This window comes from Electrophorus electricus, chromosome 2 (assembly GCF_013358815.1).
Source record: "Electrophorus electricus isolate fEleEle1 chromosome 2, fEleEle1.pri, whole genome shotgun sequence".
NCBI lineage: Eukaryota > Metazoa > Chordata > Actinopteri > Gymnotiformes > Gymnotidae > Electrophorus > Electrophorus electricus.
The window spans coordinates 9044824-9071169 of NC_049536.1; the positions used below are offsets into that span (position 1 = coordinate 9044824).

Sequence of the window (26346 nt, forward strand, 5' to 3'; positions counted from 1 at the left end):
ACAACCCTTTTATGTGAGGTGCAGCAAAATCAGCTTTTGACACATTTTTAATAAACAAATAATCTATACCAAAGATTGTTATAGTCACCATAGTAAACTGAGTAGACTCTGATTTTTACTCCCATACAGCTGCATTTTGTTTTGACTACTGCACCATATTAAAGACAGGGAAGAATAATTTTCAGATGTGCCATATTACATTCAGAAGGCTATGCCAGGAAATGGAAAACACTCTGAATGTGAATATACTGCTGAATGGACAGACTGGATAGGATGTTTCATAAGGGGCATATGATTTTTCATTTCTTTCTTTTTATTTTATTATTGTTTTGCTTTGGGGGGGGGGGGGGTATTACATGAATTCTTGATTGGACTTCTGGAAGTATTTGCTTTGGCCACTCATAGGCGAACATACAGAACAAAAAGGAACGCTTATTCATCCTTTTGTTTATAAAACCTTTTCCTCCCTGACTTGCCAAATAAATTTCTGTGCATTTTTTTTTATTTGAACAGGTGTAGCATAATCATTTGTTGCTTATTTGAACCCAATTTGGTTTGCATTTTCTAGTATTAACAAGCTTTATGTTCCTAAAATGTTGGTTCCTCAAAAATGTTGTGATCTTTCAAAACCTGCGTAAAAGTGATAAATTAATGCAGACTGATGGTGGTCAAAACAATGCAGTTTAATAAAAATATTTCTTGGACATTGTCATTGTCTTATGCTGCTGTACATTTTATTTATTTTATATGATAATGAATAATGACTCATACTGTGAAAACCTTGTGATATAGGGAAAAACCTTGTGATATAGTGAAAAATTAAGGAATTTCAATCTTAAAGTCTTATCTTAAATGCCACCAAGAAGAAAATGCATATGCATATTTATATTGTAAAGGCAACAACCAAGTTTTTGAAGGAAACACTGCAGTATTAAAAGCTGCATGTGTCCCATTAAGTACATTTCAACATTTTCCCCATCACAAATCCACTGACAACTGCGTAGAAGAATCAGTATGCCCTTAGTGTCAAAAAGAGTGGAATAAAACCTATGTCTAGAGGAACAATGTAAAACAAAGCTGTAATTATCTCCTGGTTACATAAACGTGTCTTAATTCTCGATTAATTAACAGTCAAGTTATTCGAGTTTCACACGACAGGCAATTGTAGGAAATGACGTATGACTAGTTCCTTCCAGTGTCCATGCCTGAACCATACACACATGGGCTAATAGCAGGACACCTATTTACTCAAAATGCGTATTGAAAAAGTGTTACTTTTGCTCCGGGGCCGATCTATCCTGGTCATGGAATGATGTTTGTTCGCAACGACTGCAAGGTATTTAGCTAGTTTAATTTAAGTATCTTGTATGAATAGATAATTTATTGACTGTCCTTTATCGAAGATGGGCGATGGGATTAGCTGCATTAGTTAGCTATGCTAGCTATTTTAGGCGACATTTTAATTAGGGATTCTGTGTCTTGCTGGTTAGCTGCATCTCATGTCCTTGTAGACAATTATTCAGACGCTGAGTTTTTAAGTATTATTTATCACAATCGTCTTTAGTGTAACCGTTGGAAATAATCTCTGAAGATGACTTAGGCTTGAGGTTCTAAGATGTAACAACAATTTGCACAACGCTGCAAGCGTGTTAGCTAGCTATCTTAGCTGTCCCTAGCTGCCAGTGTTTATATGTTTTGCGTTTTATTAAAGCAAGTTTACAGTATCCATATATTCAGTGGTTTTGTTTGAGTTCAACAGCTTTGTTAACGTCGGCTTGTAATCAAATCCGATCGGTCACTTTATTAAAACGTTTAGTAACCAGGGTTATTTATTCAAGTAGAATTGTTTAAATAATTGCGTTGGAGATCCACTAGTGTGTAACTTCAGACCACGGAGCTGTCGTTTGTTTAATATGTTATTGGTTGGAAACCACAATCAAGTAGGAACATTGACAAGTATTAAAAAACCCTCCAAATGCTGCACTTGATACACTCAGACCAGCGCAACAAACAATACAGTGTTATTATTGTGTCACTGCCGGGTCGAGACTTTCAAATAATATGTTGTCAGGGGTGGTTGACCAAGTATGAGCAAGAGATGGGTTACGGTCTCTTACTGAACGCACATAAAGGTTACCAAATAAAGTGGTATGTGAGTTGACATACAACATATGTGCTTCTAATAAACAGTATCTATTCAGTGCTGATGAGCACATGTGTATGGGAATACAAAGCTACATGGGATGCTGTCTCTTTCAGGTATTTAGATTTTGCAAATCAAAATGTCACAAAAACTTCAAGAAGAAGCGAAATCCAAGGAAGACCAGATGGACAAAAGCATTTAGAAAAGCTGCTGGCAAGGAACTGACAGTGGTAAGAGGCTGTGATGGTTGGGTATATAAAGTGAAAAATAATGCATCATTTAAGGATACATTTAATAATGGCCTCAGTGTTTGCTCACCCAGTACAAACATTGATTTGAAAAAAGTGTTAAAGCCTAAAAAGTTGAAGAAAGGAGGAGGGGAGACAGAGTTTAATACATACTATTCATTCCATCACAGGATAACTCGCTGGAGTTTGAGAAGCGCAGAAATATTCCAGTCAAATACAAGAGGGATCTATGGAATAAGACAGGTATTTAGGCCATGCTTTATCACTTGACAATACTGGTGTATAGTATCTTGCTATTTAATGAATGTGAACTGATGTAATTGTTTTTCCTGCTTTAGTGGAGACCATGAAGAAGGTAGAGGCGATAAAACACAAGCGACAGGCTCAATTTATCATGAACAGGTGACTTATTACAGTTTGTTAAAAACTCATTAATGATTGTTAATGTATAATTCAAACATAGGTATGGGTCTAGTAAGAAGTTTTTCTTCTCTTGAAGTCAGTCTTTTGTCTCATTTTCTTTTTTTGTAAAGACTGAAGAAGGGCAAAGAGCTGGAGAAGGCAGAAGCTGTCAACGAAGTCAAGAAAAACATCCACCTCATCAAAGCACCACATGCGAGTAAGTGCCATTCACGCCTACCTGTCTGTGTGCTCACAAATGTACAATCGATGGTATGCCACACAAAGAACATGGTCTGGACTGCCCCATAAAAACTCCCTGTCAGCAAGTTTAAAGGCGAGGTCCCTGAGTAATAGACATGCAGACAAAAAAGTTATTTAGATTTCACCTTTATTAAAATTTCTACACACATTAATTCTCTAATAAGTGCCATTGGGGCTTTGTTTGCAATTAAGAAAATTTCTCCTGTCTTCATAAAGGTTGCTCATGAGTTTTTGTGTTTCTTTCCTGAACTGTTGGTTAAAATGATATGTAGCCTGTGTTGTTATTGAATATAACTATAGAATGCATAGTAAAAAGTAGGTTGTGTGCTAGTTACACTCAAAAGCTTGTCAGAATAGGAGTTTAGTATTCTGGGATCATACAGCTACCAGGCTATGAAGCCTATCCAAAATATTCCTGTACAGTTATTAATACAGTTGTCTTAAAAACACAAAAAATGCATAGAATCTGAGGTTTCCTCTTAGTTGGTAAATCAGATTCTGCACCATAATTAAGCAATGAATGAATAAAGCCAATAATATTAGATTTAAAAAAAAGTTCAAAATTGACAATGAAAAATGGTTAAATGATGACAGACAAAAGCAGTTACGTGGAATAGTGATTGAATTCTAATCCATAGTTGTTTTTCTGTACTTTTCCTCTATTGATTAGCCTCTTGTAACCATCAATAAGATAATCTAAACTGGATAAACTGACATTGATTTGTGTCTTTTGGTTCTACTAGAGAAATGAAACTTAAAATCAATCACTCAGTCTGATTAGATGGCCTAAATGTATTATTAACATCCTGCTGGAATTCACTGTTTCTTCTTTTGCAAAAAGCACTTTGCTACAACAGGGCTTTCTGCTCTTAAGTCTTCAACATTATTATTATGAATTTGTGATTATTATCTTGAATTAATCTAATGATGCTCTAGGTCAATTGTTTGCACTATTTCAGAGGAAAATAATGAGAGTGGTTATGAGAACAGTGCCATATTGTCATGCATTATGTTTAGATTCTAAATTAGTATGCTGTAGATACCGTGTGTGTGTGTGTGTGTGTGTATGTGTAATATATATATATATATATATATATATATATATATATATATATATATATATATATATGGGAGAGAGGGAGATATGCCTACCATAATGTGGTATTAACCCCTTTTCTGCACATACAGGACAAGCCAAACAGCTGGAGGAGAAGATGGTGCAGAAACTGGCAGATGATGTAGAAATGAAAGATTGAGTTTTGTATATTTCATTGCCCAAATGAGCTTTTCTCTAAATGAACTCTCAAGAACATATCTTTTAAATGCAGGTCCTAAAAACCACTCTTCTGAAAAGAGAATATTGTTTTACATTTAACCATCAAGAATGGTCCCTTCTCAAAACAGAACTCCTCTTTCCCAAAGTGTATTCATGTGCTGTTTCTTGGCATCCAGGCAAGGTAAAAACACTATTTGTTGACAGATTGGGGTTCAACTGTTGACCCAGATCCAGTTTCCTAAGATTCAGTATGCTTTTACCTAAACAGTGTGTACAACAATAAATGGAACTGAATGTTTCATTTTCACTAAATGGCAACATTAGCTCTCAGTCAGTCACTCATTCAAGTTGGCTCACTTATCCCTTTAAAGATGGATACATTACCCCTCATAAAAAAAATAAAAAAAAATAAAAAATTTTTAAAAAAGGTTGCCTTGTGTTCCCTGGGTCTTCTGATAGATTCTTGTTGTGCTAGTAATGCCTCTTGTCTATAACTGGTATATTATGACACTTAAACAGTACAAAGTACATAACAAAATACACTTGTTTAGAAAACCTATTAATGTCATTTCATGTTGTTGCTTTACTTTTAATCTTTAAACATAATGTATTAAAACATTTTGAAGTTATAATTTCTTCAACTTAGTCTGACCACCATAACCCAGAGAAAGACATAGATTAGCAAAGCAGTTAGTATAGAACTATGATTAAGTAATAATGCAACAATCTTCTAACAGTCTTCTAACAACAAAAATGCTGAGTCATTATGGTATACATGGTGAATTCGAATGATACTAATGATTCTATAGTGTGGTAAACTTTGAGGCACACGCCTCATTAAATTGGGTCTAGTGACAGCCCATGTTCAGTACTAGTCTAGTTTCATTTCAATCCCTTTTCAACACATTTGCCAAGATATGTATACATTCCAGTGTTAGTGATGATCTCACTTTAAGTTGTCTACTTTGGCTCTGTGTTAAAATGATATAAAACACTTATTTTTGCTATAATCTAAACCTGTGCTTGTTCACCAGCTCCATGCTTGGCTGCCAAACTCTGTACAAAGCCTGCAGGGCTCTTACATCCTCCGTAGCATTGTGTGCAACATAGGACCTTTGGAGGAAATGCTGGACCAAAAAGGGCTGAGAGTATTTCTGGAGCCCAAACATCTCTCTACTCAGAGGCAGTGTGTCCAGGAATCCTGACAACACATCTAAGAACTCATCCAGCAGATGGAACTCGCTCATTATTCTGAGTAGAATAGGGCTGTCAAACCTTCTGCAGTTGTGACCCACCAAAAGTGGGTTGTTGATGGTCTTCAGGAAGGAAATGAAAGATTTTAGAGCTTCTTTTACTGGGATGGTGTCCAAAGACTGCCCATGTAGGAAAAGTCCATCAGCACAGGTTGTCAGTCCTGTTACTCGTGAGGCCCCATCAGTCATGGTGCAGCGAGGAAGCATGTAGACGTTAAAAATCTTGTTTCCACTGATAGCTGAGAGCTGAACTATGTCACATGTAGAAGTATCTATAGAGAAAGGGACAAACACATGGAACTTTACCACTGCAGCTTCACTGGTATATTACTATAAATTCAGTTACCATAACATGTTTTAAGATGTTTAAAGCAGCATTTACTGTGGTTAATGTCTTTTTTTTTTTTACAGATACCAGTTGATTATCGGAACCGTTTGGTGGGCTCCGAATAGGTTGCATTAGTCAAGTACGAATCCAAATGTTTGCATCAATAAATGCAGTGAAGTATAATGAAATAGAAATCTGAATTATTTACTATGTACCGAGTCCTGTAGTTTCCAAGTCAAAAAACACAAGTGTTTCTTCATGTGTCCTGTTTGACAAACCTGTTAAAAATATTTAAATTTTGTTATACATTTTGAATTAAATTTACTGTACATACGTTTGGATTATCCTGACAATTTGAAGACGTATCATAGACCGCTGGACAAAAGTTCGACTGTCAAACTTCAACAGAACTGAACAAAACCGAAATATAATATTACAATCATACCAGGACGCTTTAACAAAAACTAAAATATATTACGGTGCATAGCAGGCAAATATCTATTGAAGAGTCGCTGAAGTACGACGAATTGGTGCCACAAGAAACACATTTTTAAGGCGTGGTCCGGTCAGGCAGAGATTTTGTAGCACAGGATGAAGTCGACAGCTCGGAAATCACTTTCGTTTTCCTATCGGGAAGTTTGATATCGCGATATTTCCATTTTCCCGACTAGCCTGTGTGCTACAAATCTCTATGGTGTGCCAACAAGCGGTAGCGCCCAAACGTTAGTACAATAACAATCTGACAGTGCGTCCGTTGTTCTATAAATAATAAGAAATGGGGTGAAAAGGTTTTTAAACACATTGAGAAGGTAATGTTTGGAACGCAGATTTGGTCACTTTAGTTAAAATCTAAAATACTAATTTATTAAATTAATAATTATGTTTATTATTTTATCCAGTTTATATTACATTAACATTGCAAACTGTTTTTAACTATGTTGTTTTAAAAAGTAAGATAGATAAGCTTTTCATTTCTGATTTTTTTTAAACTGAATTTAGCCTAATCAAAGTAATGATGAGATAAATCAGAGAAATTGGTGTAATTAATTCTGATAATTTTAACACTTAAAATACTACAATGATTTACACTGAAAGATTAAAGTAAAAAGATTAAAAGACCCCACTTTAATGGAGTTGTACCCATTTTATATTATTTTTTAATAAGTGGATGTTCATTATACTCTTTTTACATCCATAAACATATATTTGTACATTAAAGAAATAATACAGAAATTAAACCTCAGGCATGGTGCCAAACTAGCACACAAATAATAATAATAATAATAATAATAATAATAATAACTTTATTATTATTATTATAGATGCACAAACAAGTTCCTTCAGACTGTCTAGTCTGTCAAAACACAAAACAGATCATTCAACATTTAGCATCACAAACAGGATAATATATCCCTTTAAAACAGTGTTTTCTGACCTACACTCTTCCACAGTTTTTTATTTTACAGATGTGAAGGAAAGAACTGAAGAATTGTGTGAACCATGCCTTCTGGTAATCAATACATTCACTTATGATGGACACAACACATGAAGCACTTGTAAGCGTTTTTTTCTTGTTTTCATGCTCAGATAGCTTTTTGTAAAGCTGCAAGTGTCAGCACCCAGGCCCAGGTTTTAGATTACAAACAACTGAACAACTGAGTAAAACATTTGGCAAATCCAGTGTCACCCAGTGGGCCACATAAGACTAGCCTTATGGCCACTCAACAAGACTACACTAGTCTAGTTGTTCAAATGTTGCTTGAAAAGGAAGGAACAATTTGCAAGTCACCATAACACTGAAACACAGGTGGTGTAGCTGCATGTCACTTGATCTATTACACCTTAGGGAAAAATTCATACAATAGGCTGAATGGCAGATTATGTGATCTAATTGTAACAGCACATAACAAGGAGTAAACAACTTCACTGGAACACTTTTACCTGAAAGGATGATGGTGACTCTTTGTTAAATGTAGTACAGTATATACTGTCAACAGACCAACGTTGTGTGCTTCTATAAGAGTACATGATTAGTCTGTATAAACTGGTTTCTGGCATACAGTTCCACTTTTTTTTTTTTTTTTTTTTAACTAGTGCACAAGTTTAATGGGTATAACGCTCCAAATGTGTAATTGACTTTATAATTGTACTATTCAGACAGTCTCCAGCTATATGACTGGAATATAAAGAAAACTTTAGTTCTGCTGTAAAGAGACAAGCAATGTATGCTGATGGCATGAAAGGAAACCTACTGCAAAAAATTAAAATAACGATCGCTCTCATAAAAAAGATATATATTTTTATACATGGGACAGGACATAAAAACACCAATATATTAGGAGCAGTATTTAAATCAACCACAAAAAATAGAAATGTAAAATGAAACAAAAACTTCAAGTCCTGATTTGGTCACACAAAACACTCATATATGCAAACATTTAAACAAAACAACAAAAGAAAGAAAACAGAAGGCATTTTGTCATGTGGACATATTCCAATGCATATGGCTATGAATAGAGATAGCTACATTATAGCTGTTTTTGTCTTGTCAAACCTTTGTCCTCCCAAGATATTATTTTGTAAAAATATCTTGAACCACAAAACCACAAAAAATGCAAACAAGCTTGCAGGACACAACATTGACACAAAGACACCTTAAAAACACACATACTGTTGTAAATTGCAAAAGATTCCAGACAACTAAACCCTTTTCCCATGGACCACCCAGCAGCACTGCGTTATGTTGCTTCTTTCCTCTGAATAATACAATAATATTATCTTACATATTTAGCACATTATGAATGTCTGAAATGCTGGCATCTCAGTATCGCGAAGAAAAAGTGGTAGCAAAGCGCTGTGCAGTCAGTTGAAGTCAGCTGACTTCTGATTGGCTCAGTTTTGTAAACATGAGGATGGACAGTTCAAGGTTACACGGTGAGAGAAGGACCAGTCCCGCAGGCCCTCTTAGCAGGGTGGCTCATATGGATGTGGGGATTTTCCTTCGGCAGGCTGACCCCCAGCATACCTCTTTTCCTTTCCCATCGTCACTCCATCCTGATCTTCTCCTACCATTCCAACTGACATCCTAAGCTGAGAGTGCCTGAGTTAGTCTGACAGTGGTCAGCATCCACCCAAAGGTGTGTCTACAGGCTATTAATTCTCAAGATAACTGCCTTTATCCCACACCCACCTTGTCCTCCAGATGTACTCCTCTGTTTGTCGCTGTGTTTTTCTCTCTCTCTCCATCTCTTGCATTTTCTCTTTCTCTTCCTGCGTTTCTCGTCTGTTCTGATCAGACATGATTTGTTTTTGTGAGAGCCGTTTTACACTTTCAGGTCTCTGAATACCAGCTTCAGCCTATAGGGGCTCCCTCTCGTCCTCATACCATAAATTCATTATTACCATACAGCACCAGTGGCTGCCCTGACCCAAATTCGGTGTCCCTCCGCCGGCCCCCTCCTTCCCCAGAGTCCCGGGGCCTGGGTGGGCAACTGCGGTTCTCCCTGCTCCTTGGCCGCATCTTCTCCGAACTGGAAGTGCATCGTGTGGTCAGCACGGTTCGCTCTGATGCCTCCTGCTCAAGGAGGGGGTACTGCTCGCCTCCCATGGAGAAGAGCGGGCCGGAAGAGGAGGACCTGAAGCGGTATTGAGGAGTGGAGGAGGCAGAGGAGAGCGAGGCCATGGCAGAGTCCACTGAGTCCAGAGACTCAGGCTGGCGGTGGAGAGCACGTCTGCTTTTGGACTCGGACTTCCTTGAGCGGATGGCGACACAGCTTTTCTCTGTGAAGTATATGGACAACAAAGCAGAGAAAGCTGTATGTTACACTGTACCAAACTGTATGATACACACCCAAACACAAAACACAGTAACCTAGTAACCTCTATGATCTCACTCTTACTATAACAAATACTTGTGTCTATTCATTTAGCACATGCACTAAGCCTAGATCATAATCTTAAGGATTTTACAGAGACAAGGTTAAAGTGGATTTTTAAAGTACTATTTACATTGGAATTTAGTCCAGCGTAGTTTCGAGGTGCAAATAAATGATAAATGTATATTCTACTTGTGTAATGTGCAGTAATCAAACTCAGGTCTCTGAGTTTCTCAGTTCTCTCATATCAAACACAAACATGCTAAAACTGGCCCAAGGATAATTTCTTTTTCTAGCTCTCTCTCAGACCTGCTCATCCAGTTGTACATATAAGTCACATATTATTAGCCAAACTGTAGGGAACATGATCTTTTTGACACCCTTGCTACTGGAACTGAAGGATATCTGATAGATATCATACTTTTATTTCTGGGTTCATTCCATACCGATTACCGTCAACCAATTAAAACTTTTAATTTTAGATGACCATTCAGCAGGCTTCAAAGGAAAGCTGTCCTGTTCTGTCTATTAACATCACAGCCACCTAGTGTCCAGTGGATGTAAATGAGGTATCTTACTTTTTTAATGGACATAATAACCACTTTATTATATTTAATTAATAGCATGCACTGTTCCAACAGTTCAGTTATATTTAATTAGTGATGTGAGGTAGTCTTACCCCAGGCCTCACATGTCGCTCCTTCTTGCTCTGCTGTTAAGTTCTCTGAGCTGTCTGCTGTTCCTATCGAAGCCTCGGACTCCAGAAGCTCATCATCAGATGCGCGCGGCTCCAGTGCCAACATCTCATAAGTCAGCTCCTCCCTGCCAAATAATGCATAGTATAGCATATCCCTGCTATCAGGCAAATTCTGAATATTGCCAGTTAGGCAGCAAAGACTAATGTTCAAAGATGCACAGGCTAATTGGCATGAATTGATAAGAAAAGTGACTGGCATACAGACAGAGGGAGAGGGAGACATTTGGAGATACAGGGCCTGTGCTAGAAGGGCACTGACTTCTCTTTCTGTAGATTTTCTATTTGTTGAGTGAGCACTTTTTCTTCCTGTTGCATTGCTGCTTGCTGCTGGTCACTCAGTCCTGTGTCCACCCCCTCATCATCTGGCCCCTCCCCTTCTGTTGCTGTCGGTGATTGTGGGCTCGTGGGTGGTGAGGGGGTGTGGTGGCTGCTTCTACGCAGCCGGCTTTTACCCTAAGAGACAGAACAAGAGACAACCCAAACTCATTGTATTTGACTCCAATAAGATAAATGACAAATCTTTTAAATTAATTTTAAATTAATTTATTGTGAGTGAAAATGAAGACAACAGGAAAAATTGAAATACTAGTCACCATCCTAGAACACAGCGGGCTTCAGTCCAACATACATGCCATTAGCATCCTGAGTGCATGAATGGACATGTGACCCTCACTCTTCCCATATGATTTTTACACATGGTTCAAAATATCCTTCCTTCTGCATATTTCTAGCTACTTGATCAATGACACCCACAGTGTAGAACAAATTTAATTTACTTATGAGGGTTATACTAGAGACAGTGCTCAGAGTGGCCTGCAGGGGGCAGAATGCTGAACACAGACAAAACCTACACACACACACACACACACACACACACACACACACACACACACACACACACACACACACGCACAGCTTTACCTTTTTAACTGCACTTGGCTGCACATTGAGCCGAGCAGCAAAAGCAAGAAAAGAAATAAGAAACAAAAAGAATTAGTGTGATCAGAGCAGCATGCACACTAGTCATACAGGGATTGCTACAATGTTGGACTCTCGCTGAGCTAACTGGCTCAGCCTTGGGTTAGCACTGAGATGAGCTCATATTTACTTTGCTCAGTTGCATGTTACACAGTATATGCCAATCTTGTGAGTTTAATTTAATATAATGATTTGGCAGTGCTCTGAAATGCAGCATTATCTTTGAATTTTTATGCAGTACAGTTACTGTATTCATTGGCTGCTGCTTCAGCAGAGTGCTGTGCCAAATGTCCTCAGGTATCCAAGCTCTTAGGGCTCTCTTAAGTGAAATACGTAGTAAGAGCGCTAACCCAGGAATCCAAGTTTAGTAGTTACCCTGTCTGCTGCCAGACGAAACACAGGGACAAGAAAAACCAGCTGCTTGGCACTACAATACCCACTGGGCCAAAGTCATTAGAGCAGATATCCATTCATTTAAATGCACAATTGATCCACTCTTTTCAATCTCCACATCCTCTACAGACCAAACAGGTGAATAGAAGACAGATGATTGACAAGAATGGCGATGATGCTACGACATTGACTACAGCTACTACACAGGGACTGGAGACCACAGCGCACTTGTATACATACCGAGGTGGCAGTTCGGGTTATGCTCATAAACCTAACAGCAATTAATACAGGTTTCTGAACGGGGTGGGGGAGGGTGGGGATTGGGGAAGAGGGGAGACAAGGGTTAGTGGGGTGGGTACTAGTAAAAAAAAATATGGAAAAGTGATTATTCAGCCTTTCCTGGAGTACCTATCATAATGTTTTCAAACTCACAAAACTGTATCTGAATCTGTTTGGAATTTATGATGCCAGCATTGCAGTCTGTATAACTGGGGGATGGATCTGACCTGAGAACAGTGCTCTTACTGAGATCTGTACAGTCAAGACTCTTACCATAGACCTTCGGATGTGTGTGAGACGGCTCTTGGCTTTGCTCTCAGCAAACTCCAGAGTGCTGATGTCCTTCAATCTGGCCTTGTACTTAACCATCTGCTCACAGATAATCAGTTCCACACAGCTGAGGAGCAAAGCAAGAACATGTTGAAAAATGCAGGCTAAACAGGGGACTTCTGAACAAGCAGAACAAAAACACATGTGCACACACATACGCATACACACGAACAGCCACACTCACACACATGCCCTACAGCCATGGATATCTTACGCAGTGGTCTTGCTGATGTCCTGAACACTCTGTAAAGGGTCTATGCTGTCAGGACATCGCAGAATACATGGGGCAAACACAATGGCCAGAGCATTAGCAGACATCCGATTAGTCTCCTCCTGAAGCAAGATCCTAAAACATACACACATATACACCAGATGATCATTGTATTAGCGCCGTCAAATTGGTCAAAAATGATGTTCAAAAACCCCCAAAACCCCAACCATGTGTATTATGTGCATAACAGCGCAAAGATAGGACAAGATGGGAAATAATAATCAAACCATTAGGGAATACAGGGCATGAAGCTTCTGTCTCTAGATTTCAATATTAATTTAGTCTGTTCAATAGCCTATACTTTTATATTTTTTATAATGCTAATGCTAGATAGAGGGCACCAGGCCATACTCATTTGGGTACATATTTTCAAGATGTGCCCTTAGGTTCTGGTGAAAGGGTAGGCTAACTGTAGCATACATAGCTTGCATATTAAATTTATCAACAGATTCCACAATTTTGCCATCTACTGACCAAAAGTTGTGTTGTGAACCCTCTGCTGTTGTTACCATAGTGCAGGCCCACATGACAACTTTCCCCCCACAATCGAATATTCATTTTCCCAATCTGAGGTTTTCAATCATTTGATTATATAATTACATTTAGAATATTCATTGACACAGTACACCATATATCATGAAACAGAACACATGTTTCCTGGATACACAATATTTTCTTTCTTTCACCTGCAAAACTATTTTTTCCATTTTACCTAACGAGGTGGAAGACGAGTCTCTCCAGGGTGTTGAGATGAGTCCTGCTGAGCTGGTCGATTACCGTGTACACACCTTTCACCATTTCCTTCTTGTCCTGCAAGCCTGCGTCCAGCAAGACGGCAACAAAAGACAGCACATTATTAAAAGGGGCCATAGTCACAAAGGACACCTTGTTACGCTACTGAAGCCAGTGCACAACGTCCCCATACTTGTGGCTCTGATGAACTCCTCATACAGTTCAAAGGTCATGAGAGGGTTGGGCAAATCTCGCAGCCATTGCTTCAGGACACTGGCAATGACGTGGATGTTGTAGTCATCCAGATTCACGCTATTTGCATCTGAAACAGGAGTCGACAAGCAGGGTGACTAAGGCACATTATGCATCCATGTCTTTGTCATTTGTTGGTGTCCAATACTATTCCTCCAGTAGGTATGCACACAGGGCATGCTGGCTAATGCTGACAGAAAACAGAAGAGTTAAGAGTTGCAGAATAACTCCACAGAATAACTTTCATCATTAATGATGGTGTTATTATGGCAATAAGACTATCATTAATGAGGAAGGGCAGTTGTAGTCTGGCATGGTGATAAAATAAAATAAAAAATATTGTTTAAATGCTGTTGAAATTAGACAATATAGGATCAATTCAAAGTAGCAACTGCACCCTCACTTTCTTTAAACATTTAAATACATAGCTAGATTTCCTTTGGCCACAATAGCTTTTAACAAGTGATAACATGCTAACCAACAGTTTGGTAACCAAACATGGCATTCTGCCTGGCTTTCTCAGCTATTTAGCCATGTTGAATTATTGATAAAAGTTCATTTACAGTAGCTAATAGTGCCCAGACACCTTGTTTATTCATCGTGGAAATCGGTTTGGCCATTTTGGGCTATGTGGGCGGAGCCTATGATGCTCACCTGTGTCCAGGCCCATCTTCAGCTCTTTAATTTTATTGGTGGATCCAGACTTCCTGTAGATGCCTTCAGTGTAAAGGCCATGCATCTCTATGTAGTTGATGAGCTTCTCCACTACTAGTGGTACGGCTCTCTCATCACTGGTTAAACGAGACAATTCCACCCCGAACTGCCGTGAAGACTGTTCTGGATCAAACTGCGCGTGCACACACACACACACACACACACACACACACACACACACACACACACACACACACACACACACACACACACACACACACACACTTACTTTAAAACTGTACATAAATACATTATTTAGGGATTACTTCCAGAAATATTTAAAAGATATTTTGCACAGAGTGAGTATATGCATATACGCAATATATAAATAACTCCAAGTGCCATTAACATCAATCTCAATAAATTCAAATTGCAATAGTCAACAATACTGACACACACTCAGACAAAAGCCCACATCGCACATACTCTCTTCTGTGCACACTTACCTTCTTGCTACATTTAGTGGTCATCCTTAAGCAGCATTTCCTGTGACACGCATAGCGACACACTGGCACAGAAAACACAGCATCAGAAATGTTAGTTCAGCTCTCAATGTGAAACTCTCCAACATAGGAAGCACATCCCACTACCATCAACATGGAAGATGCAGTAGAGCAACTCCCTGTACTGCGTAAGCAGGAAGAGGAGGAGAGAGAGGGAGAGACAGAGACAGAGAGAGATACAGATAAAGAGAGTTGGAGAGAGAGAAAGAGAGAGGGAGGAAGGTAAAAGAATTACTGGGAGAAAGAGAAGTAGTGACAGTGAGAAGAAGTGGAGGCATAGGGTGTTTCAGCTAATTCAAACCTAAAAGCAGATAAATGTGTGAGGCTGGAGGGAACCAATGTGATTACAGTGCTCTCCCACCAGCAGGCAGACACTTAGGAGGCTGCTTAGCAAGAACTACAGACTGAAATGGATATTCTTACTTTCCAGCTAGTGCAGACTAGCCACAAAAATAAGGAAGATGGAGAATATGTGCCTTCTGAGTATAAGCAATATCTAACAGTTGGATTTTGTCCAGCTCTACCCATGAAATGCCAGATAGTCATAAAATAAGAGAATATGTAAAAAAAAAAAATAATTAAAAACTAAAAACTCACATTTGCAGACACAAGCTCTGTCCATCATCCAAATGAGAGAAGAGCAGTACTCGCAGTATGTTGGGATACTGTACTGAGTGGATTTAAATATGTGGCCCATGTGCTCTTCCACCTGCAGAAGGCAGGTGATTTGGGTTGGTTTTCAGAGAGTTGCAGATCATTACACTGTGCTTTACATCTGAACCAGGCTGGTAGAGATTCAAATAAAAATTTGAATAAAAGCTTTACATTTAAGGGCGAGGTGGAAAAACTGATCTAAACTCAGTGCTGAAGAGATCTTTTACAAGCAGCAACTCACAATATCTGTCTCCTTTTTCCTTCTTTTCTTGCGTTCTGGTTTAGGAGCCTGTGACAAAGATAAAGTGTCACGCCATCAGAATCAGAAATACGGTCCAGACAGAGGCAGGGGATCTGGGCTCCAAGCTTTACCTTGCTCATGGTGCCATCCATCGGTTTGTACTCAGTCATAAATTCATCCAGGAAGACTTTGAAGGTGTTGACCCAAACTTTTACAGGTGATTCTGACCAGTCTCTCTGTTCCAGACGCATGCTCTTTTCCAGAATGTGCTCAAAGAGTGCATACAGATCCTTGTAGCGGATACTACGGCCATCATCCATCTGAGCGAGAGAAATAAGAGTGCGAAATCCATCACATTTCTGAAAAGCTCATGTCTGCTCTTGTCTGATTTGGTTGAATTTTTAAACAAAACTATAGCTGGATCATCAGCTGGCAATTTCATATCTGTGGGTGACAGATACTCACAGCCAAGGCGGTGGAGTAGGAGTTGAAAATATTGATGCGAAACTCTTTCAGAGCCTTCTTGAAGACCACATCCACAGGAGTGTCCTTCTTACTGTCCTCTGTCTCCAGATCATTTATCTAGCAGACAAAAATTCACCCATATTTAATGAGAGAAAGGGCTAAAAATAGGCTCAGGTTATGGGTTTGTACTGCAGCTCACTGATCATCAGCTCTGTTGGTGGAGATCCATCCCCTTTCAGAGCTCAGTTACTACATGTATTTAACACCTGAAGGCACTGATTATCTGGTGTGTTAGATGAAACTGGGAGCTAAACTCTATAGGAAGTTAGATTCATAAGAGTGGGACTACTACTGGGAATCCAAGGAGATCAGTGTTCTACACCTGTGATCTTTGCTTCTTGACTGGGTTTGAAGCATGGTCCCACAGCCTGTATGAGGTTTGACGTTACCTTCTTCATGAGGAAATCATTCATGCTGCGATAGTCTGCCGTGCGGGTGAGGATGTGGAGGGAGTCGTTTTGCCACGCTGCAGGCTCCTGGGTCACACTGCTGATCTTTACACTGCGCCTCCTCTTCGTCGTCGTCGTCATCATCATCATCCTCGCTTCTGGTTCCCGGTTCTCTTTACTGTCCCGACGCAGGTCTGGTGCTCCAGCCCGCTCGGGACTGCCAGAAGGGGAATCTGGGAAAAGAGTCAGAGAGTGAGAGTGAGAGAGCGTGTGTGTATGTGTGTGTGAGAGACAGAGAGAGAGGGAGAGAGATGCTGATCATTTGCTTATACTGAATGTATCTTATACAAAATTTCATAAAGTCTGTCTCTGCTCTTACCATTACATGTGTTGGTCAGATCCACAGCTTCTGAGCACCCTCTGGTGGACATCTTCTTATCACCATGCTTTGACTTTCCCCAGAAGCGCATTTTACCCCTGACCCTGCTGAGGAGCAGATGAAACACCATGTGCACTATATGACTCTGCATGGAGACTGCATCCTTCACTCAGAACAGAAGTATGCAGTGGGTTCTGACCTGCCGTCTGTCTGTGCTGAGGGCTTCCTTAGAGAGTCCACCTTTCCCAGATCTCCTGAAGACATGGTTTTCTGCAGCTGTTTCTGTTCTTTCTGTGAAGGCTACAGAGAAAGGGGAAAGATCATGAAAGCCATCATGAAAGTTTGCTGTAGTGTTTTTTCCTTTTCTGTAAAACTTTATATTTGACACAATAAGAAGAATAAGAAGTAGCCCATGTGATTATGTATGTGAGAGTGAGTAGACAGAGATATGAACATGTGAGTGTAAGACAGAGGGAGAGCGGTTTAGTCTTTTGGAATTTAACTAATAACTAGTCCATGCGGGTTATCAATCCCCCCCCCCAAAAAAAATGTAACTACTCAGAACATAGAAAAAAGAAAGAGGGTTAGATCTTCTCAGAAGAGGCTCTTCTTCATCTAAAAACAAGGCAAGTCACAGGTGGTTATCCAGTGAAGGTTTGGTGTTAAAGTAGATTCTCCAGGTTAAAAGATCAGAAACACCCTGTATAGAGGCAGCAACGAGAGCAGGTGGAGAAACCTGGAGGAGGTTAGGAAAGTGGGGTGCCTTTACACAAAACCAATATTCCCCAACAAACACAACCACCCTGTTTTAAAACACTGCTGGTGAGGTGTGGTTATATTCATATCAACTCTTGAAGATCATTGTCAACAAGGCCAGGAATTGAACAATGATTGCATGAATGGATGGTGCTACCATTGCAGATGGCTCTGGCCAGTCATGCTCCTTTCATTATCCCTTCCAGGTTTTAAACAATATGATGCTTAAATTTGTAGGGGAATGTTGAGTTAATAGCAAGGCCTCTTTCCGTGGCAACCACACATCCAGGCTTAGCACCCAACTGGTAAAGCCAGTGCCAAAGATGATACCCGCACTGGGGCAGGTTAGAAGGGAGATGGGGATCGCTGCTGAGGCCAGTTTACCATCTCCGAGTCACTGTGGAAAGCCTGCTCAGTGCTGGCTGGGCCTGTGGGCTCAGGGAGGGGCAGCGTGTGACAGAGTACAGGTGTGTATTCATAATCTTCATCGTCCTCATCATCAGAATCGGCCTCGGTGCTACAGGCGCGGGTCAGGAAGTCAGAGCGAGTCCGAGCCATGCGGGCCTTCTTTGGGCAGCCATCCCTGGCCACCTGACCATTTCAATCGATTCATTACAACAAAACCCAACCAACACATTAGGGGGAAAATCTGTCCAGCTGTTATGAGACCAAATATGTGAAAAGACATGATGTCAGTATTCTGTCAAAATAAAGTGCTGGAATGCAATATGCAAGTAATACCTGTTCAGCTCCACACATAATGTATGTCAGGCCAATGTTCTAAGCATCATTTTATATATTTCCCAGAAGCTCTCCCTTTAATCTAAACCCTTAATTTACATGGTATTTCCTAGTAATGTAGATTTGCTCAAAACATCACATAATGTATACAGAGCAGTATAGATTTTATCTAATAGCATTTGGACACAGAAGTCATGAATGTTGAACAGATAAATTATACAATTATAGATAATATATGTGACACTCAAATCTTGTCAGTAAAATGGATCATGATTACATTTTACTTTAAAACAACGAGAACTGTATGCATGTAGGACAGGTTTTGTCTTTACCTCTTTGGTCTTTAACGATCTGAAACCTAATGTCCTCTCCCTCTGCAAAGCCATGGAGCGTTCCTGATTCACCAGGTCTTTATCAGACCTGAGTGATGAACAACAGATCTCCTCTCAGTTAATTAAAACACCTCACCTCAAAAAAATGTTTTTCTTTATCCAGTTGTGTATGATTAGCAAAAAAACAAAAACAAAAACAAAACCTCAGCAAATTATTAAGTTAGGTTCGTAATAGTTTCCCATTTGTAATTAAGTAACAATGCATTTTTACCTGTTTATTCTTACAAAGTAATAGCTATTTTGGGTTGTGTTGCAGTTTTAGAAGTGGCCTATAATAATGTCATTCTTTTGGAAACCATTTGTGTGAGGCAGAACACTCACTTGGAGAAGGTCAGTCTGCTGTGTTTTGGAGAGAATGCTAGACTAGAAGTTTTCTCCTTCATACTGATACTGATACTGTGAGTAACAGCCTTCTTCTGAGCTGGCATTTTGCCTATGCCCTCCTCCTTCCTGGATTCAGAGGTCACTTCCTGTGCTGGACTTCCTGCCTTTGGTGTGGTCGCACCAGATGAAAGTCCTTGGCTGAGCCATGGATCCAGTGGTGGCTGAGATGGCTGGATGGTTTCATGATTTAGGGGGGCTTGTGGAAGTCGTATGCCTGACCAATTGCTGTCATGCTGGTCAGAGGCTGGCCTCCACTCAGCCTCTTGCTCTAACTTCTCCAGGGCTTCAAGGCTGCTCTGGTCTACAGGGCTCTCTTTCTGCATGCTTATGAGGACTACTACAGACTCCTTTCTCTCTCGGGTGGGCTTGGATTCAGACAGTATGTGTGGCTTCTGGTGAACGGGACTATTGCTTTCATCTGATATATAAAACAGAGCATTTGTGGGGTTTTTACTTGGCTCAGTTGGACTGGATACTTCTGTTTGTGTTCTTTCTGTTTCAGTCATCATTTTTATGTCACTTTTATTTCCATTCACTGATAAGGGCTGATTTGTAGAGGACATATGATGATATTGATGAAGGTCAGCTGTGTCCGGCTCTGCGTCATCCACATTAAAGAGTTCAAAGCTTCCATGGCTATCTATGGAGCTCTGAGCAGAGGACTGCAGGGGAGTGGCCTCCGAAGGTGGTGCATTTTCATTGGAGGAAAGGGGTCGGTCGGAAGCAGGAGCACTACTGGACCGGACCTTTAGCAGTTCCAGGCTAAAGGTAGCCTGCTCCAGCTCTCTCTTCCTCCTGCTCTCACGCTTGGCTCGGCTCTTGAGCGTACTGTCATCCAGGGTTCTGGAAGGTTCTGATGGCAGGGTCTCCATCGCCACTCTCTGCTCTTCCTGTGAGCTCTGCTTGGATTCCGTAAGGGTTTGGAGGTTGTGTGAACTTTCTCTTGCACTGTTCTGCTGCTCGCTGTCTTCTCTAGCTCCCTTCCACTCCTCTCTCAGGCGCCTACATCTGAGAAGAGCAAAGAAGTGATAAGGACAGCAATAAAGTGATGAAGGGCAAATAATAATGACTGGAAATGCACCATAAACAAGTAAATGCTATTTTAAGGCACTACTACTAAAGACCTAGAAATCAACATCTACTGTGAAAAAACATACTCAAAAAGATTTTTACCAGTAAATTCAAGTGAATCATTATGCCATTTGTGGCATGACAGTACATTAGCAATACAAAAGAAAGCTCTGAGTAGTGTTACCTCTTCCTAGCCTGGTGCCCCCTGCAGGCAGCCTGAATCATTACAACGTCTCTGCGCAGACGAAGATACCTCTGCCTCTGCCTATGAGCTCTCCAGGCAGCCTGGATAAGTGCTGTAGCTGTCTGCCTGCGTGCTGCACACCGCCTCCAGCCTCTCTGGAGCAGCAGCACCGCATCCTTCTGCAGCACATAGAGCCTCCGCTCCCTGTAGCCCCGCCAGGCTGTCTGCAGACATACGGCCGCCACATGCTGGAGCTCCTGAACATCGGCGTTCTCGCCACACTGGGACAGCATGCACTTACGCCACCAGTGCTGCGTAAAGGAGGGGAAACAGAGAGAGACACTTAGAGATCAGCAGAGATACTAAAAATAGTATTAGTATCTGGGTTCTGTACTCTGACACATTAGATTTGTAAAAAAGCAATATTGGCTTTGAGATTAAAGAATGTTTGCAATAATTCAAAGGCATTAAAAATTACTGTATCATTATATAGGCATTATGGCCTATTAGGATTAGTTTAAATGATCATAACCTGATTAGTAGTTAGTAAAAACCCTTTTTTAATCAATAAGTGTCTAATATTTGCCAGACATTAGCCAATACTGGGCATCCTCCCCGATGATGCTGTACCAGGTCTATAGTGTGACTATTATTAGCTTTTGCTTGTTTGGGGGAATATTTGCTTTAGGTAGGATTAATCAATATTGTCTTCAGTAAGTGGAATGTGTTTGTGACTTAGAGTCTTCATTTTGCTGCAAGGTGATGCACCACCCACTGCGTCAAGGCATTTTGTTGGATCTGAACAGTTAAAATATTTCTGTACACATCAGAATTCATTCTGCTGATGCTGTCAGCAGTCATGTCCTCTAGGAAGACAAGTGAGCTAACCTTCCTGGCAGCCATACCTCAGCTAATAACTTTATTTTATTTATTTTTATTTAATAAGTTTTCTTTTACATTATACAAACAAACAAAAGACCTCAGAAAGCATAACATTCTCAGACCATTACAGGTCAAATGTTCTGGGATTGCTGATGGTGACCAGTTTTTTGAACATAACACATCACAGAACTCTTATTAGAAAGAACATTAAAAGTTACATGTTCTAGAAAAGAACATTTAAACATAATGATCAGTTTTATTTAAAAAAAAAAAATCTCTGATATTAAAAAGAACCTTCAAATAACATTGCAAATAGAATATTTAACCGCAACAAACTGAGGACTCTTATCAAAGACATATAACATTATAAGAACCTTTATATAATGTTAGGCAAGGCTTGGTGCATACTTATGACTATATTATAAAAGGCAGCCTGAGGAAGCCACTGAGCATTTAGAAAGATAGGCTGGAACATATTGGACTACTCATCAGGAAATGGTTTTAAGTCAAGTAAGTATCACCACACTGGACAATGAGGGCTTAATGAAATGCAGCACCTTTACAACGGATTTCTGCACTGCAGAGACTTAACACTTTATGTTGCTTGTAGCAGCACTCGAGATGGCTATACTGAGAACTGAGAAAACTAGATAAGCCTGACTAAATCAACATGTCATTTAGGAAATGTTAGTAGCACTTCAAAAACACATTTGAGGTCCTTTGTGTGCTTCTGAATCATTTTCTGAATCATTTACTAGATCTCAATGCAACGGATACAAATCCAGCTGGAGGGAATCCACGCAGACACACCTGAGAGGAGAGCGAGAGTCTTCCAGCATTACTCTGTCTATGAGAATAAAGCCGGTGCGGTGTGATTTCTTTACCAAACGGAACAACAATTAATTTTTTAACTAATTTCTACATGTACACACATAGATGGAAGTTTTTAACCAATGGAGAGAGCTTCCTAAGTTGCCGAAGTCATCACGGTTTGATGGGTTTTCACAAAGTCAACCTCTTCATTACTGACCTGCGGACTGAGCAGACTGATTTTGCTTGTTTATGTTGTGTCTATCTAAAAGCACTGTCTGGACCAATCTGGGTCAGCACGGCCCTTTCCTGCAACAACATGACCTCGTCTGGTGCAGGAAGGCTTTCAGCCAACAGGCAACCTTCATTCTAAAGCCTGCAGGTCAAGATTCATGGGAACAAGCAAACGCCATCATGCTGCGAAATAACCCGTATGGGCTGGGACAGAAGGACTCCTTCCTACCTGTATGACCTGGGCAGCTTGCCTCTGGTTGATAAAGAGACGCCTCTCCAGCAGAGCTCTGAACCTCCTCTGCAGAGCTACGATCCTCCTCAGCACCTCCTGGTGAAGCTGGTCCTGCAGCCTCTGTCTCTGAGCTTCCCGCAGAAACACCTGAGAGGAGAGCGAGAAACTTCCAGCATTACTCTCTCTATGAGGACAAAAGGCAGATGAGGCACAGTTTCAGCTTAGTCTCCTCAAAAGGCACTTATGTCAACCTCTATAACTTTTCAAAAATATGTAATGTTTTTCTGGCTCTCCTGTTATGTTTTAAGTATTTTTAAGGCATTTTAAATCCTTCCAAATCCCTGAATAACAGCATTTCAAAAACATAGCTTAAAAGTAGCACACTCTAAATTGTGAACAATAAACTGCTCTGAATGTAACTCACACTGACAGATAGGAGGGGAAAAACGTAACAAAGATGGTACCATGGTTTTGCCAACTTGATACCCATCTGGGTCAAGGTCGACTCTCTGCAGGAACTCTCGAATGCCAGCCTGACTGGCACTCGTGCCATCTGGCAGCAACACATGGAAATGGTGAGCAAAGTCCTGCAGAGGCAATGAAACAATGAACTCAGCCTGGCACTGCCATTCACCAGGTCATTTCCTCAACAATCTAGTTGAGACGGCAATGGCCCATGAGTTAGTTGTGTGTGTGTGCGCATGTGGGTGTCTTGTACCTGAAAGGTGTATTTGATGCTGTATCCAGATTGGCGAATTCTCACTGTTTCTAGCATCCCCGTATACCTCAGTTGCCTCAGGACCAAGGCATCATTAAAGCGGAGTGGAAGCTGCGGAAGACAGTGGGAGAGAGAGAGAGAGAGAGAGAGAGAGAGAGAGAGCGCTATGGGAATACTAGGTCCTCACCACTTTCATTACACCATTAAACAACATGTAGCCTTTGACAGCAGGGAGCCCAAAGGCAGTACCTTCTCTGCGTTTGAGCGAATGCACTTCACAAAGTAGGGCTCTGACTGCCCGAGGGTCTCCATTAGTTTGTTGAGGGAGACCTGCAAGACACAGAAAAATGAGCAACACTTACTCGGAGACTTCCTTCTTTTGTCAGCCACACTGCACAGACCAAGGCTCTGCAGTTCTACAATTTTACAGTTTCTGGGAGACTTCCCGTTTAAAACTCGCAGATACGAGGGTTTGGTGAGCCAGGGTCAGTCTTCTTCACTCCACATCCTCCTGAACATGGCTGTGGAGAGGGGGGTGAGTGTGATGTTTGCAGCCTGACCTGAAACTGTGCACTGATGCTAGGGGGCTTCTTCTTCTTGTGCAGGTGAAGCAGAGACTTGGTGATGCGGTCATGAAGTGTCAGGCTGCTCAGGTGCTTCAGCGACTTCACATCCAACAGATGCTGCAAACAGAATGAATGCTAACGCATAAACCAAGCAAGCCATTCACTGGCACACTGGCATACCAGCAACCACCCCCAACAAATCCTCTTATATACGGCAAGGGTTAGTCTTAGTTTACAGTCAACTCATTCAGTAGCTGTGATGAACTGGCTGCACTGGAGGAAATGTGCAGGTGTTCAGAGCCATACCTTTGGAAGGCAAAGTTTGGCCTTGTAGTTCTTGTTCCGCCTGTGAAGAGGAGCAGAAGCTTGACACTGATCACTGGAAAACTCCACGAGTGTCCCCACCCAGTACAGGGCCTGATGATGACTCACATGAGAATCCCCTGCGCTCTTTCCAGAAGCTTGCTGCTCATGGCATTGACAAAGATGCCTTCATCCTCATGGGAGGAGCTGGCGGACATCAGATGGCCCGGCCTCGAGCTGCGGCCGTTACAGCTGGAGAAGCCATGTCTGAGAGATGTGGGGAGCGGCAGAGATTGAGGGAGGAATACCTGAGGATTCTTTTTTTTTTTTTTTTTTTTACACAGTATGCTACAACACGCTCTTTAGCAGTAACACGGTGCACTGCATGAGATTTATAATATGAAGAGCCTATCAGATGACTCCTTTGGGCTGCCGTACCTGGTTGACTTCTCGTTGATGGCGTTGGTGCCCTGCAGGTTCGAGAGAGGGCTTCGTGGATTCTTCCGTGCAATGCAGGAGTCTGTTTGAGAAGAGCCATTCATTCAGAGCACATTAAAAGCCCTCCCCCACAATTACAACTCTGCCTTCCCACAAAAGCTGCCTAGAGCCTGCTACATACAACAAACATACAACAAAGTACATTCAACTCAGCTCAGTTTCACTTGTGTAGCCAGCCGTACTTGTGGCCAGAAAACTAAAATACGCAAACAAGAGTGAATCTGAACTCCATACACACTGCCTAGGCCTCCCGTCTGGAGGAAACAGCCCCAGACAGTGCATGACCGCCATGTTTCGGCGGGGGGTTCTGTATTGTGTCCACTGTCGTGTGACATGGAAGTCATTTCCTGTGAGAAATTCCTGCGTAGATGCAGCGATAGATAGGCTGCAGTGAAGTGGTTCCCTCCTAACACTGTGTTCCTGCAGGCCTAGGAGCTGATGAATGACAGATACCGCACTAACTGGCTTGGTTTGGTTAGCATGATACTGACAGCTGAAACTCTCCACAGCTGGAACTGAACAACACACAGGAAAGAAAACGATGAAAATAAAAGAGGTGGTTCAGTCAGACATGGTTCATAATGCTTAATGTAACATCTGCAGGAAACAGCATCACAGTTAATGCCCTTCAGAGCATAACAGTGCATAATAAGAAGCTCAACTGATAATGAGGCTTTCCCCAAGTCAAAAGATTTCATAATTAATTTACCACGTTTTGGTATAGTTTTGGATAGTTAACCAAATCAATTGATTATTAACTATAGTTAACCCAAATAATCAACAGAACAATACTTTTCTCATATTGTGCAGTTTCTTCTTTGGTCCTACTAGTGGGGTTTTCCCATCTCAAAAAGATCATAGAAGATTATGAGAGTTGTAGTTTTACGGTATCTTAGACCCCAAATTACATACTCCATTCCTCTCACTTTCCACTGAGGTATCAACTTCTGCAAATGAAGAAAATTATAGGATTGAGGGATTCATAATCGGGATTCATACTGTTTTTGTCACCTTTGCATCTCTGAAGGATCTCAAGGCTCCTCTGGTGCACCGGGTGATGCAGGAAACTGAAGCTGTCAACACTTTTAATAACTGTACGCTGCACTGCTGAGTCAGAATCTAAAAAGAATTGAGGGAGGAAGAGGGAGAAAATGAGACAGTCATCAATAACCTCAAATTCATATGTCAGTCACAACTTGCTGTAGATCCATATAAACAAACCAAAAGCTATAAAAGAACAAATTTTGTAATGAATATGACAAAGAAAAAGGATGAATGAATGAGAGTGAAAAAATAACAATATATTTCTTTGCTTTTCACATTTAAGCAGTTTAGAATGTCTACACAATCTCTGTGGCCATGAATAATGGAGTAGCAGTGTTATTCTGAGAA

At 40.7% G+C, this 26346-nt stretch overlaps 3 protein-coding genes across 11 annotated transcripts in view; 1 reads left to right on the forward strand and 2 right to left on the reverse strand.

The window, feature by feature from the left end:
- The first annotated feature begins 1174 nt into the window (after positions 1-1174).
- rsl24d1 (ribosomal L24 domain containing 1) lies at positions 1175-4761 on the forward strand. The gene is made up of 6 exons (XM_027001056.2): positions 1175-1336; positions 2260-2373; positions 2562-2634; positions 2730-2793; positions 2925-3010; positions 4243-4761. Exons 1-6 carry the CDS (start codon positions 1310-1312, stop codon positions 4308-4310), a joined length of 432 nt encoding a protein of 143 aa, XP_026856857.2. The 5' UTR covers positions 1175-1309; the 3' UTR covers positions 4311-4761.
- Positions 4762-4873: 112 nt separating this feature from the next.
- Positions 4874-6508, reverse strand: trex3 (three prime repair exonuclease 3). Its single transcript, XM_027001055.2, has 3 exons — positions 6390-6508; positions 6127-6189; positions 4874-5855 (listed from the first exon to the last, which is right to left on the reverse strand). The coding sequence occupies exons 1-3, from the start codon at positions 6457-6459 to the stop codon at positions 5335-5337; spliced, it is 654 nt and encodes a 217-aa protein (XP_026856856.2). The 5' UTR covers positions 6460-6508; the 3' UTR covers positions 4874-5334.
- Positions 6509-7056: 548 nt separating this feature from the next.
- myo9ab (myosin IXAb) overlaps positions 7057-26346 on the reverse strand; it is a 77748-nt gene continuing 58458 nt past the window's right edge. Inside the window, exons 15-45 of one of the 9 annotated variants that reach the window (XM_027000970.2) lie at positions 25966-26073; positions 24895-24976; positions 24586-24723; positions 24460-24499; positions 24148-24270; positions 23837-23917; positions 23588-23698; positions 23334-23456; positions 22867-23016; positions 20712-21022; positions 19394-20464; positions 19013-19100; positions 18324-18530; positions 17383-17483; positions 17184-17290; positions 16805-17037; positions 16356-16472; positions 16022-16210; positions 15891-15938; positions 15593-15704; positions 14939-15000; positions 14433-14625; positions 13720-13848; positions 13507-13612; positions 12738-12869; positions 12467-12590; positions 12155-12208; positions 11465-11482; positions 10803-10996; positions 10466-10608; positions 7057-9691 (exon numbers count right to left, since the gene is read on the reverse strand). In XM_027000970.2, coding sequence (XP_026856771.2) covers positions 9291-9691; positions 10466-10608; positions 10803-10996; positions 11465-11482; positions 12155-12208; positions 12467-12590; positions 12738-12869; positions 13507-13612; positions 13720-13848; positions 14433-14625; positions 14939-15000; positions 15593-15704; positions 15891-15938; positions 16022-16210; positions 16356-16472; positions 16805-17037; positions 17184-17290; positions 17383-17483; positions 18324-18530; positions 19013-19100; positions 19394-20464; positions 20712-21022; positions 22867-23016; positions 23334-23456; positions 23588-23698; positions 23837-23917; positions 24148-24270; positions 24460-24499; positions 24586-24723; positions 24895-24976; positions 25966-26073 — 5096 coding nt within the window. In that variant the 3' untranslated portion in view covers positions 7057-9290. The remainder of the gene's footprint in view (positions 9692-10465; positions 10609-10802; positions 10997-11464; positions 11483-12154; positions 12209-12466; positions 12591-12737; positions 12870-13506; positions 13613-13719; positions 13849-14432; positions 14626-14938; positions 15001-15592; positions 15705-15890; positions 15939-16021; positions 16211-16355; positions 16473-16804; positions 17038-17183; positions 17291-17382; positions 17484-18323; positions 18531-19012; positions 19101-19393; positions 20465-20711; positions 21023-22866; positions 23017-23333; positions 23457-23587; positions 23699-23836; positions 23918-24147; positions 24271-24459; positions 24500-24585; positions 24724-24894; positions 24977-25965; positions 26074-26346) is intronic. The other 8 variants (XM_027000976.2, XM_027000971.2, XM_027000979.2 and 5 more) reach the window with 8 other exon arrangements.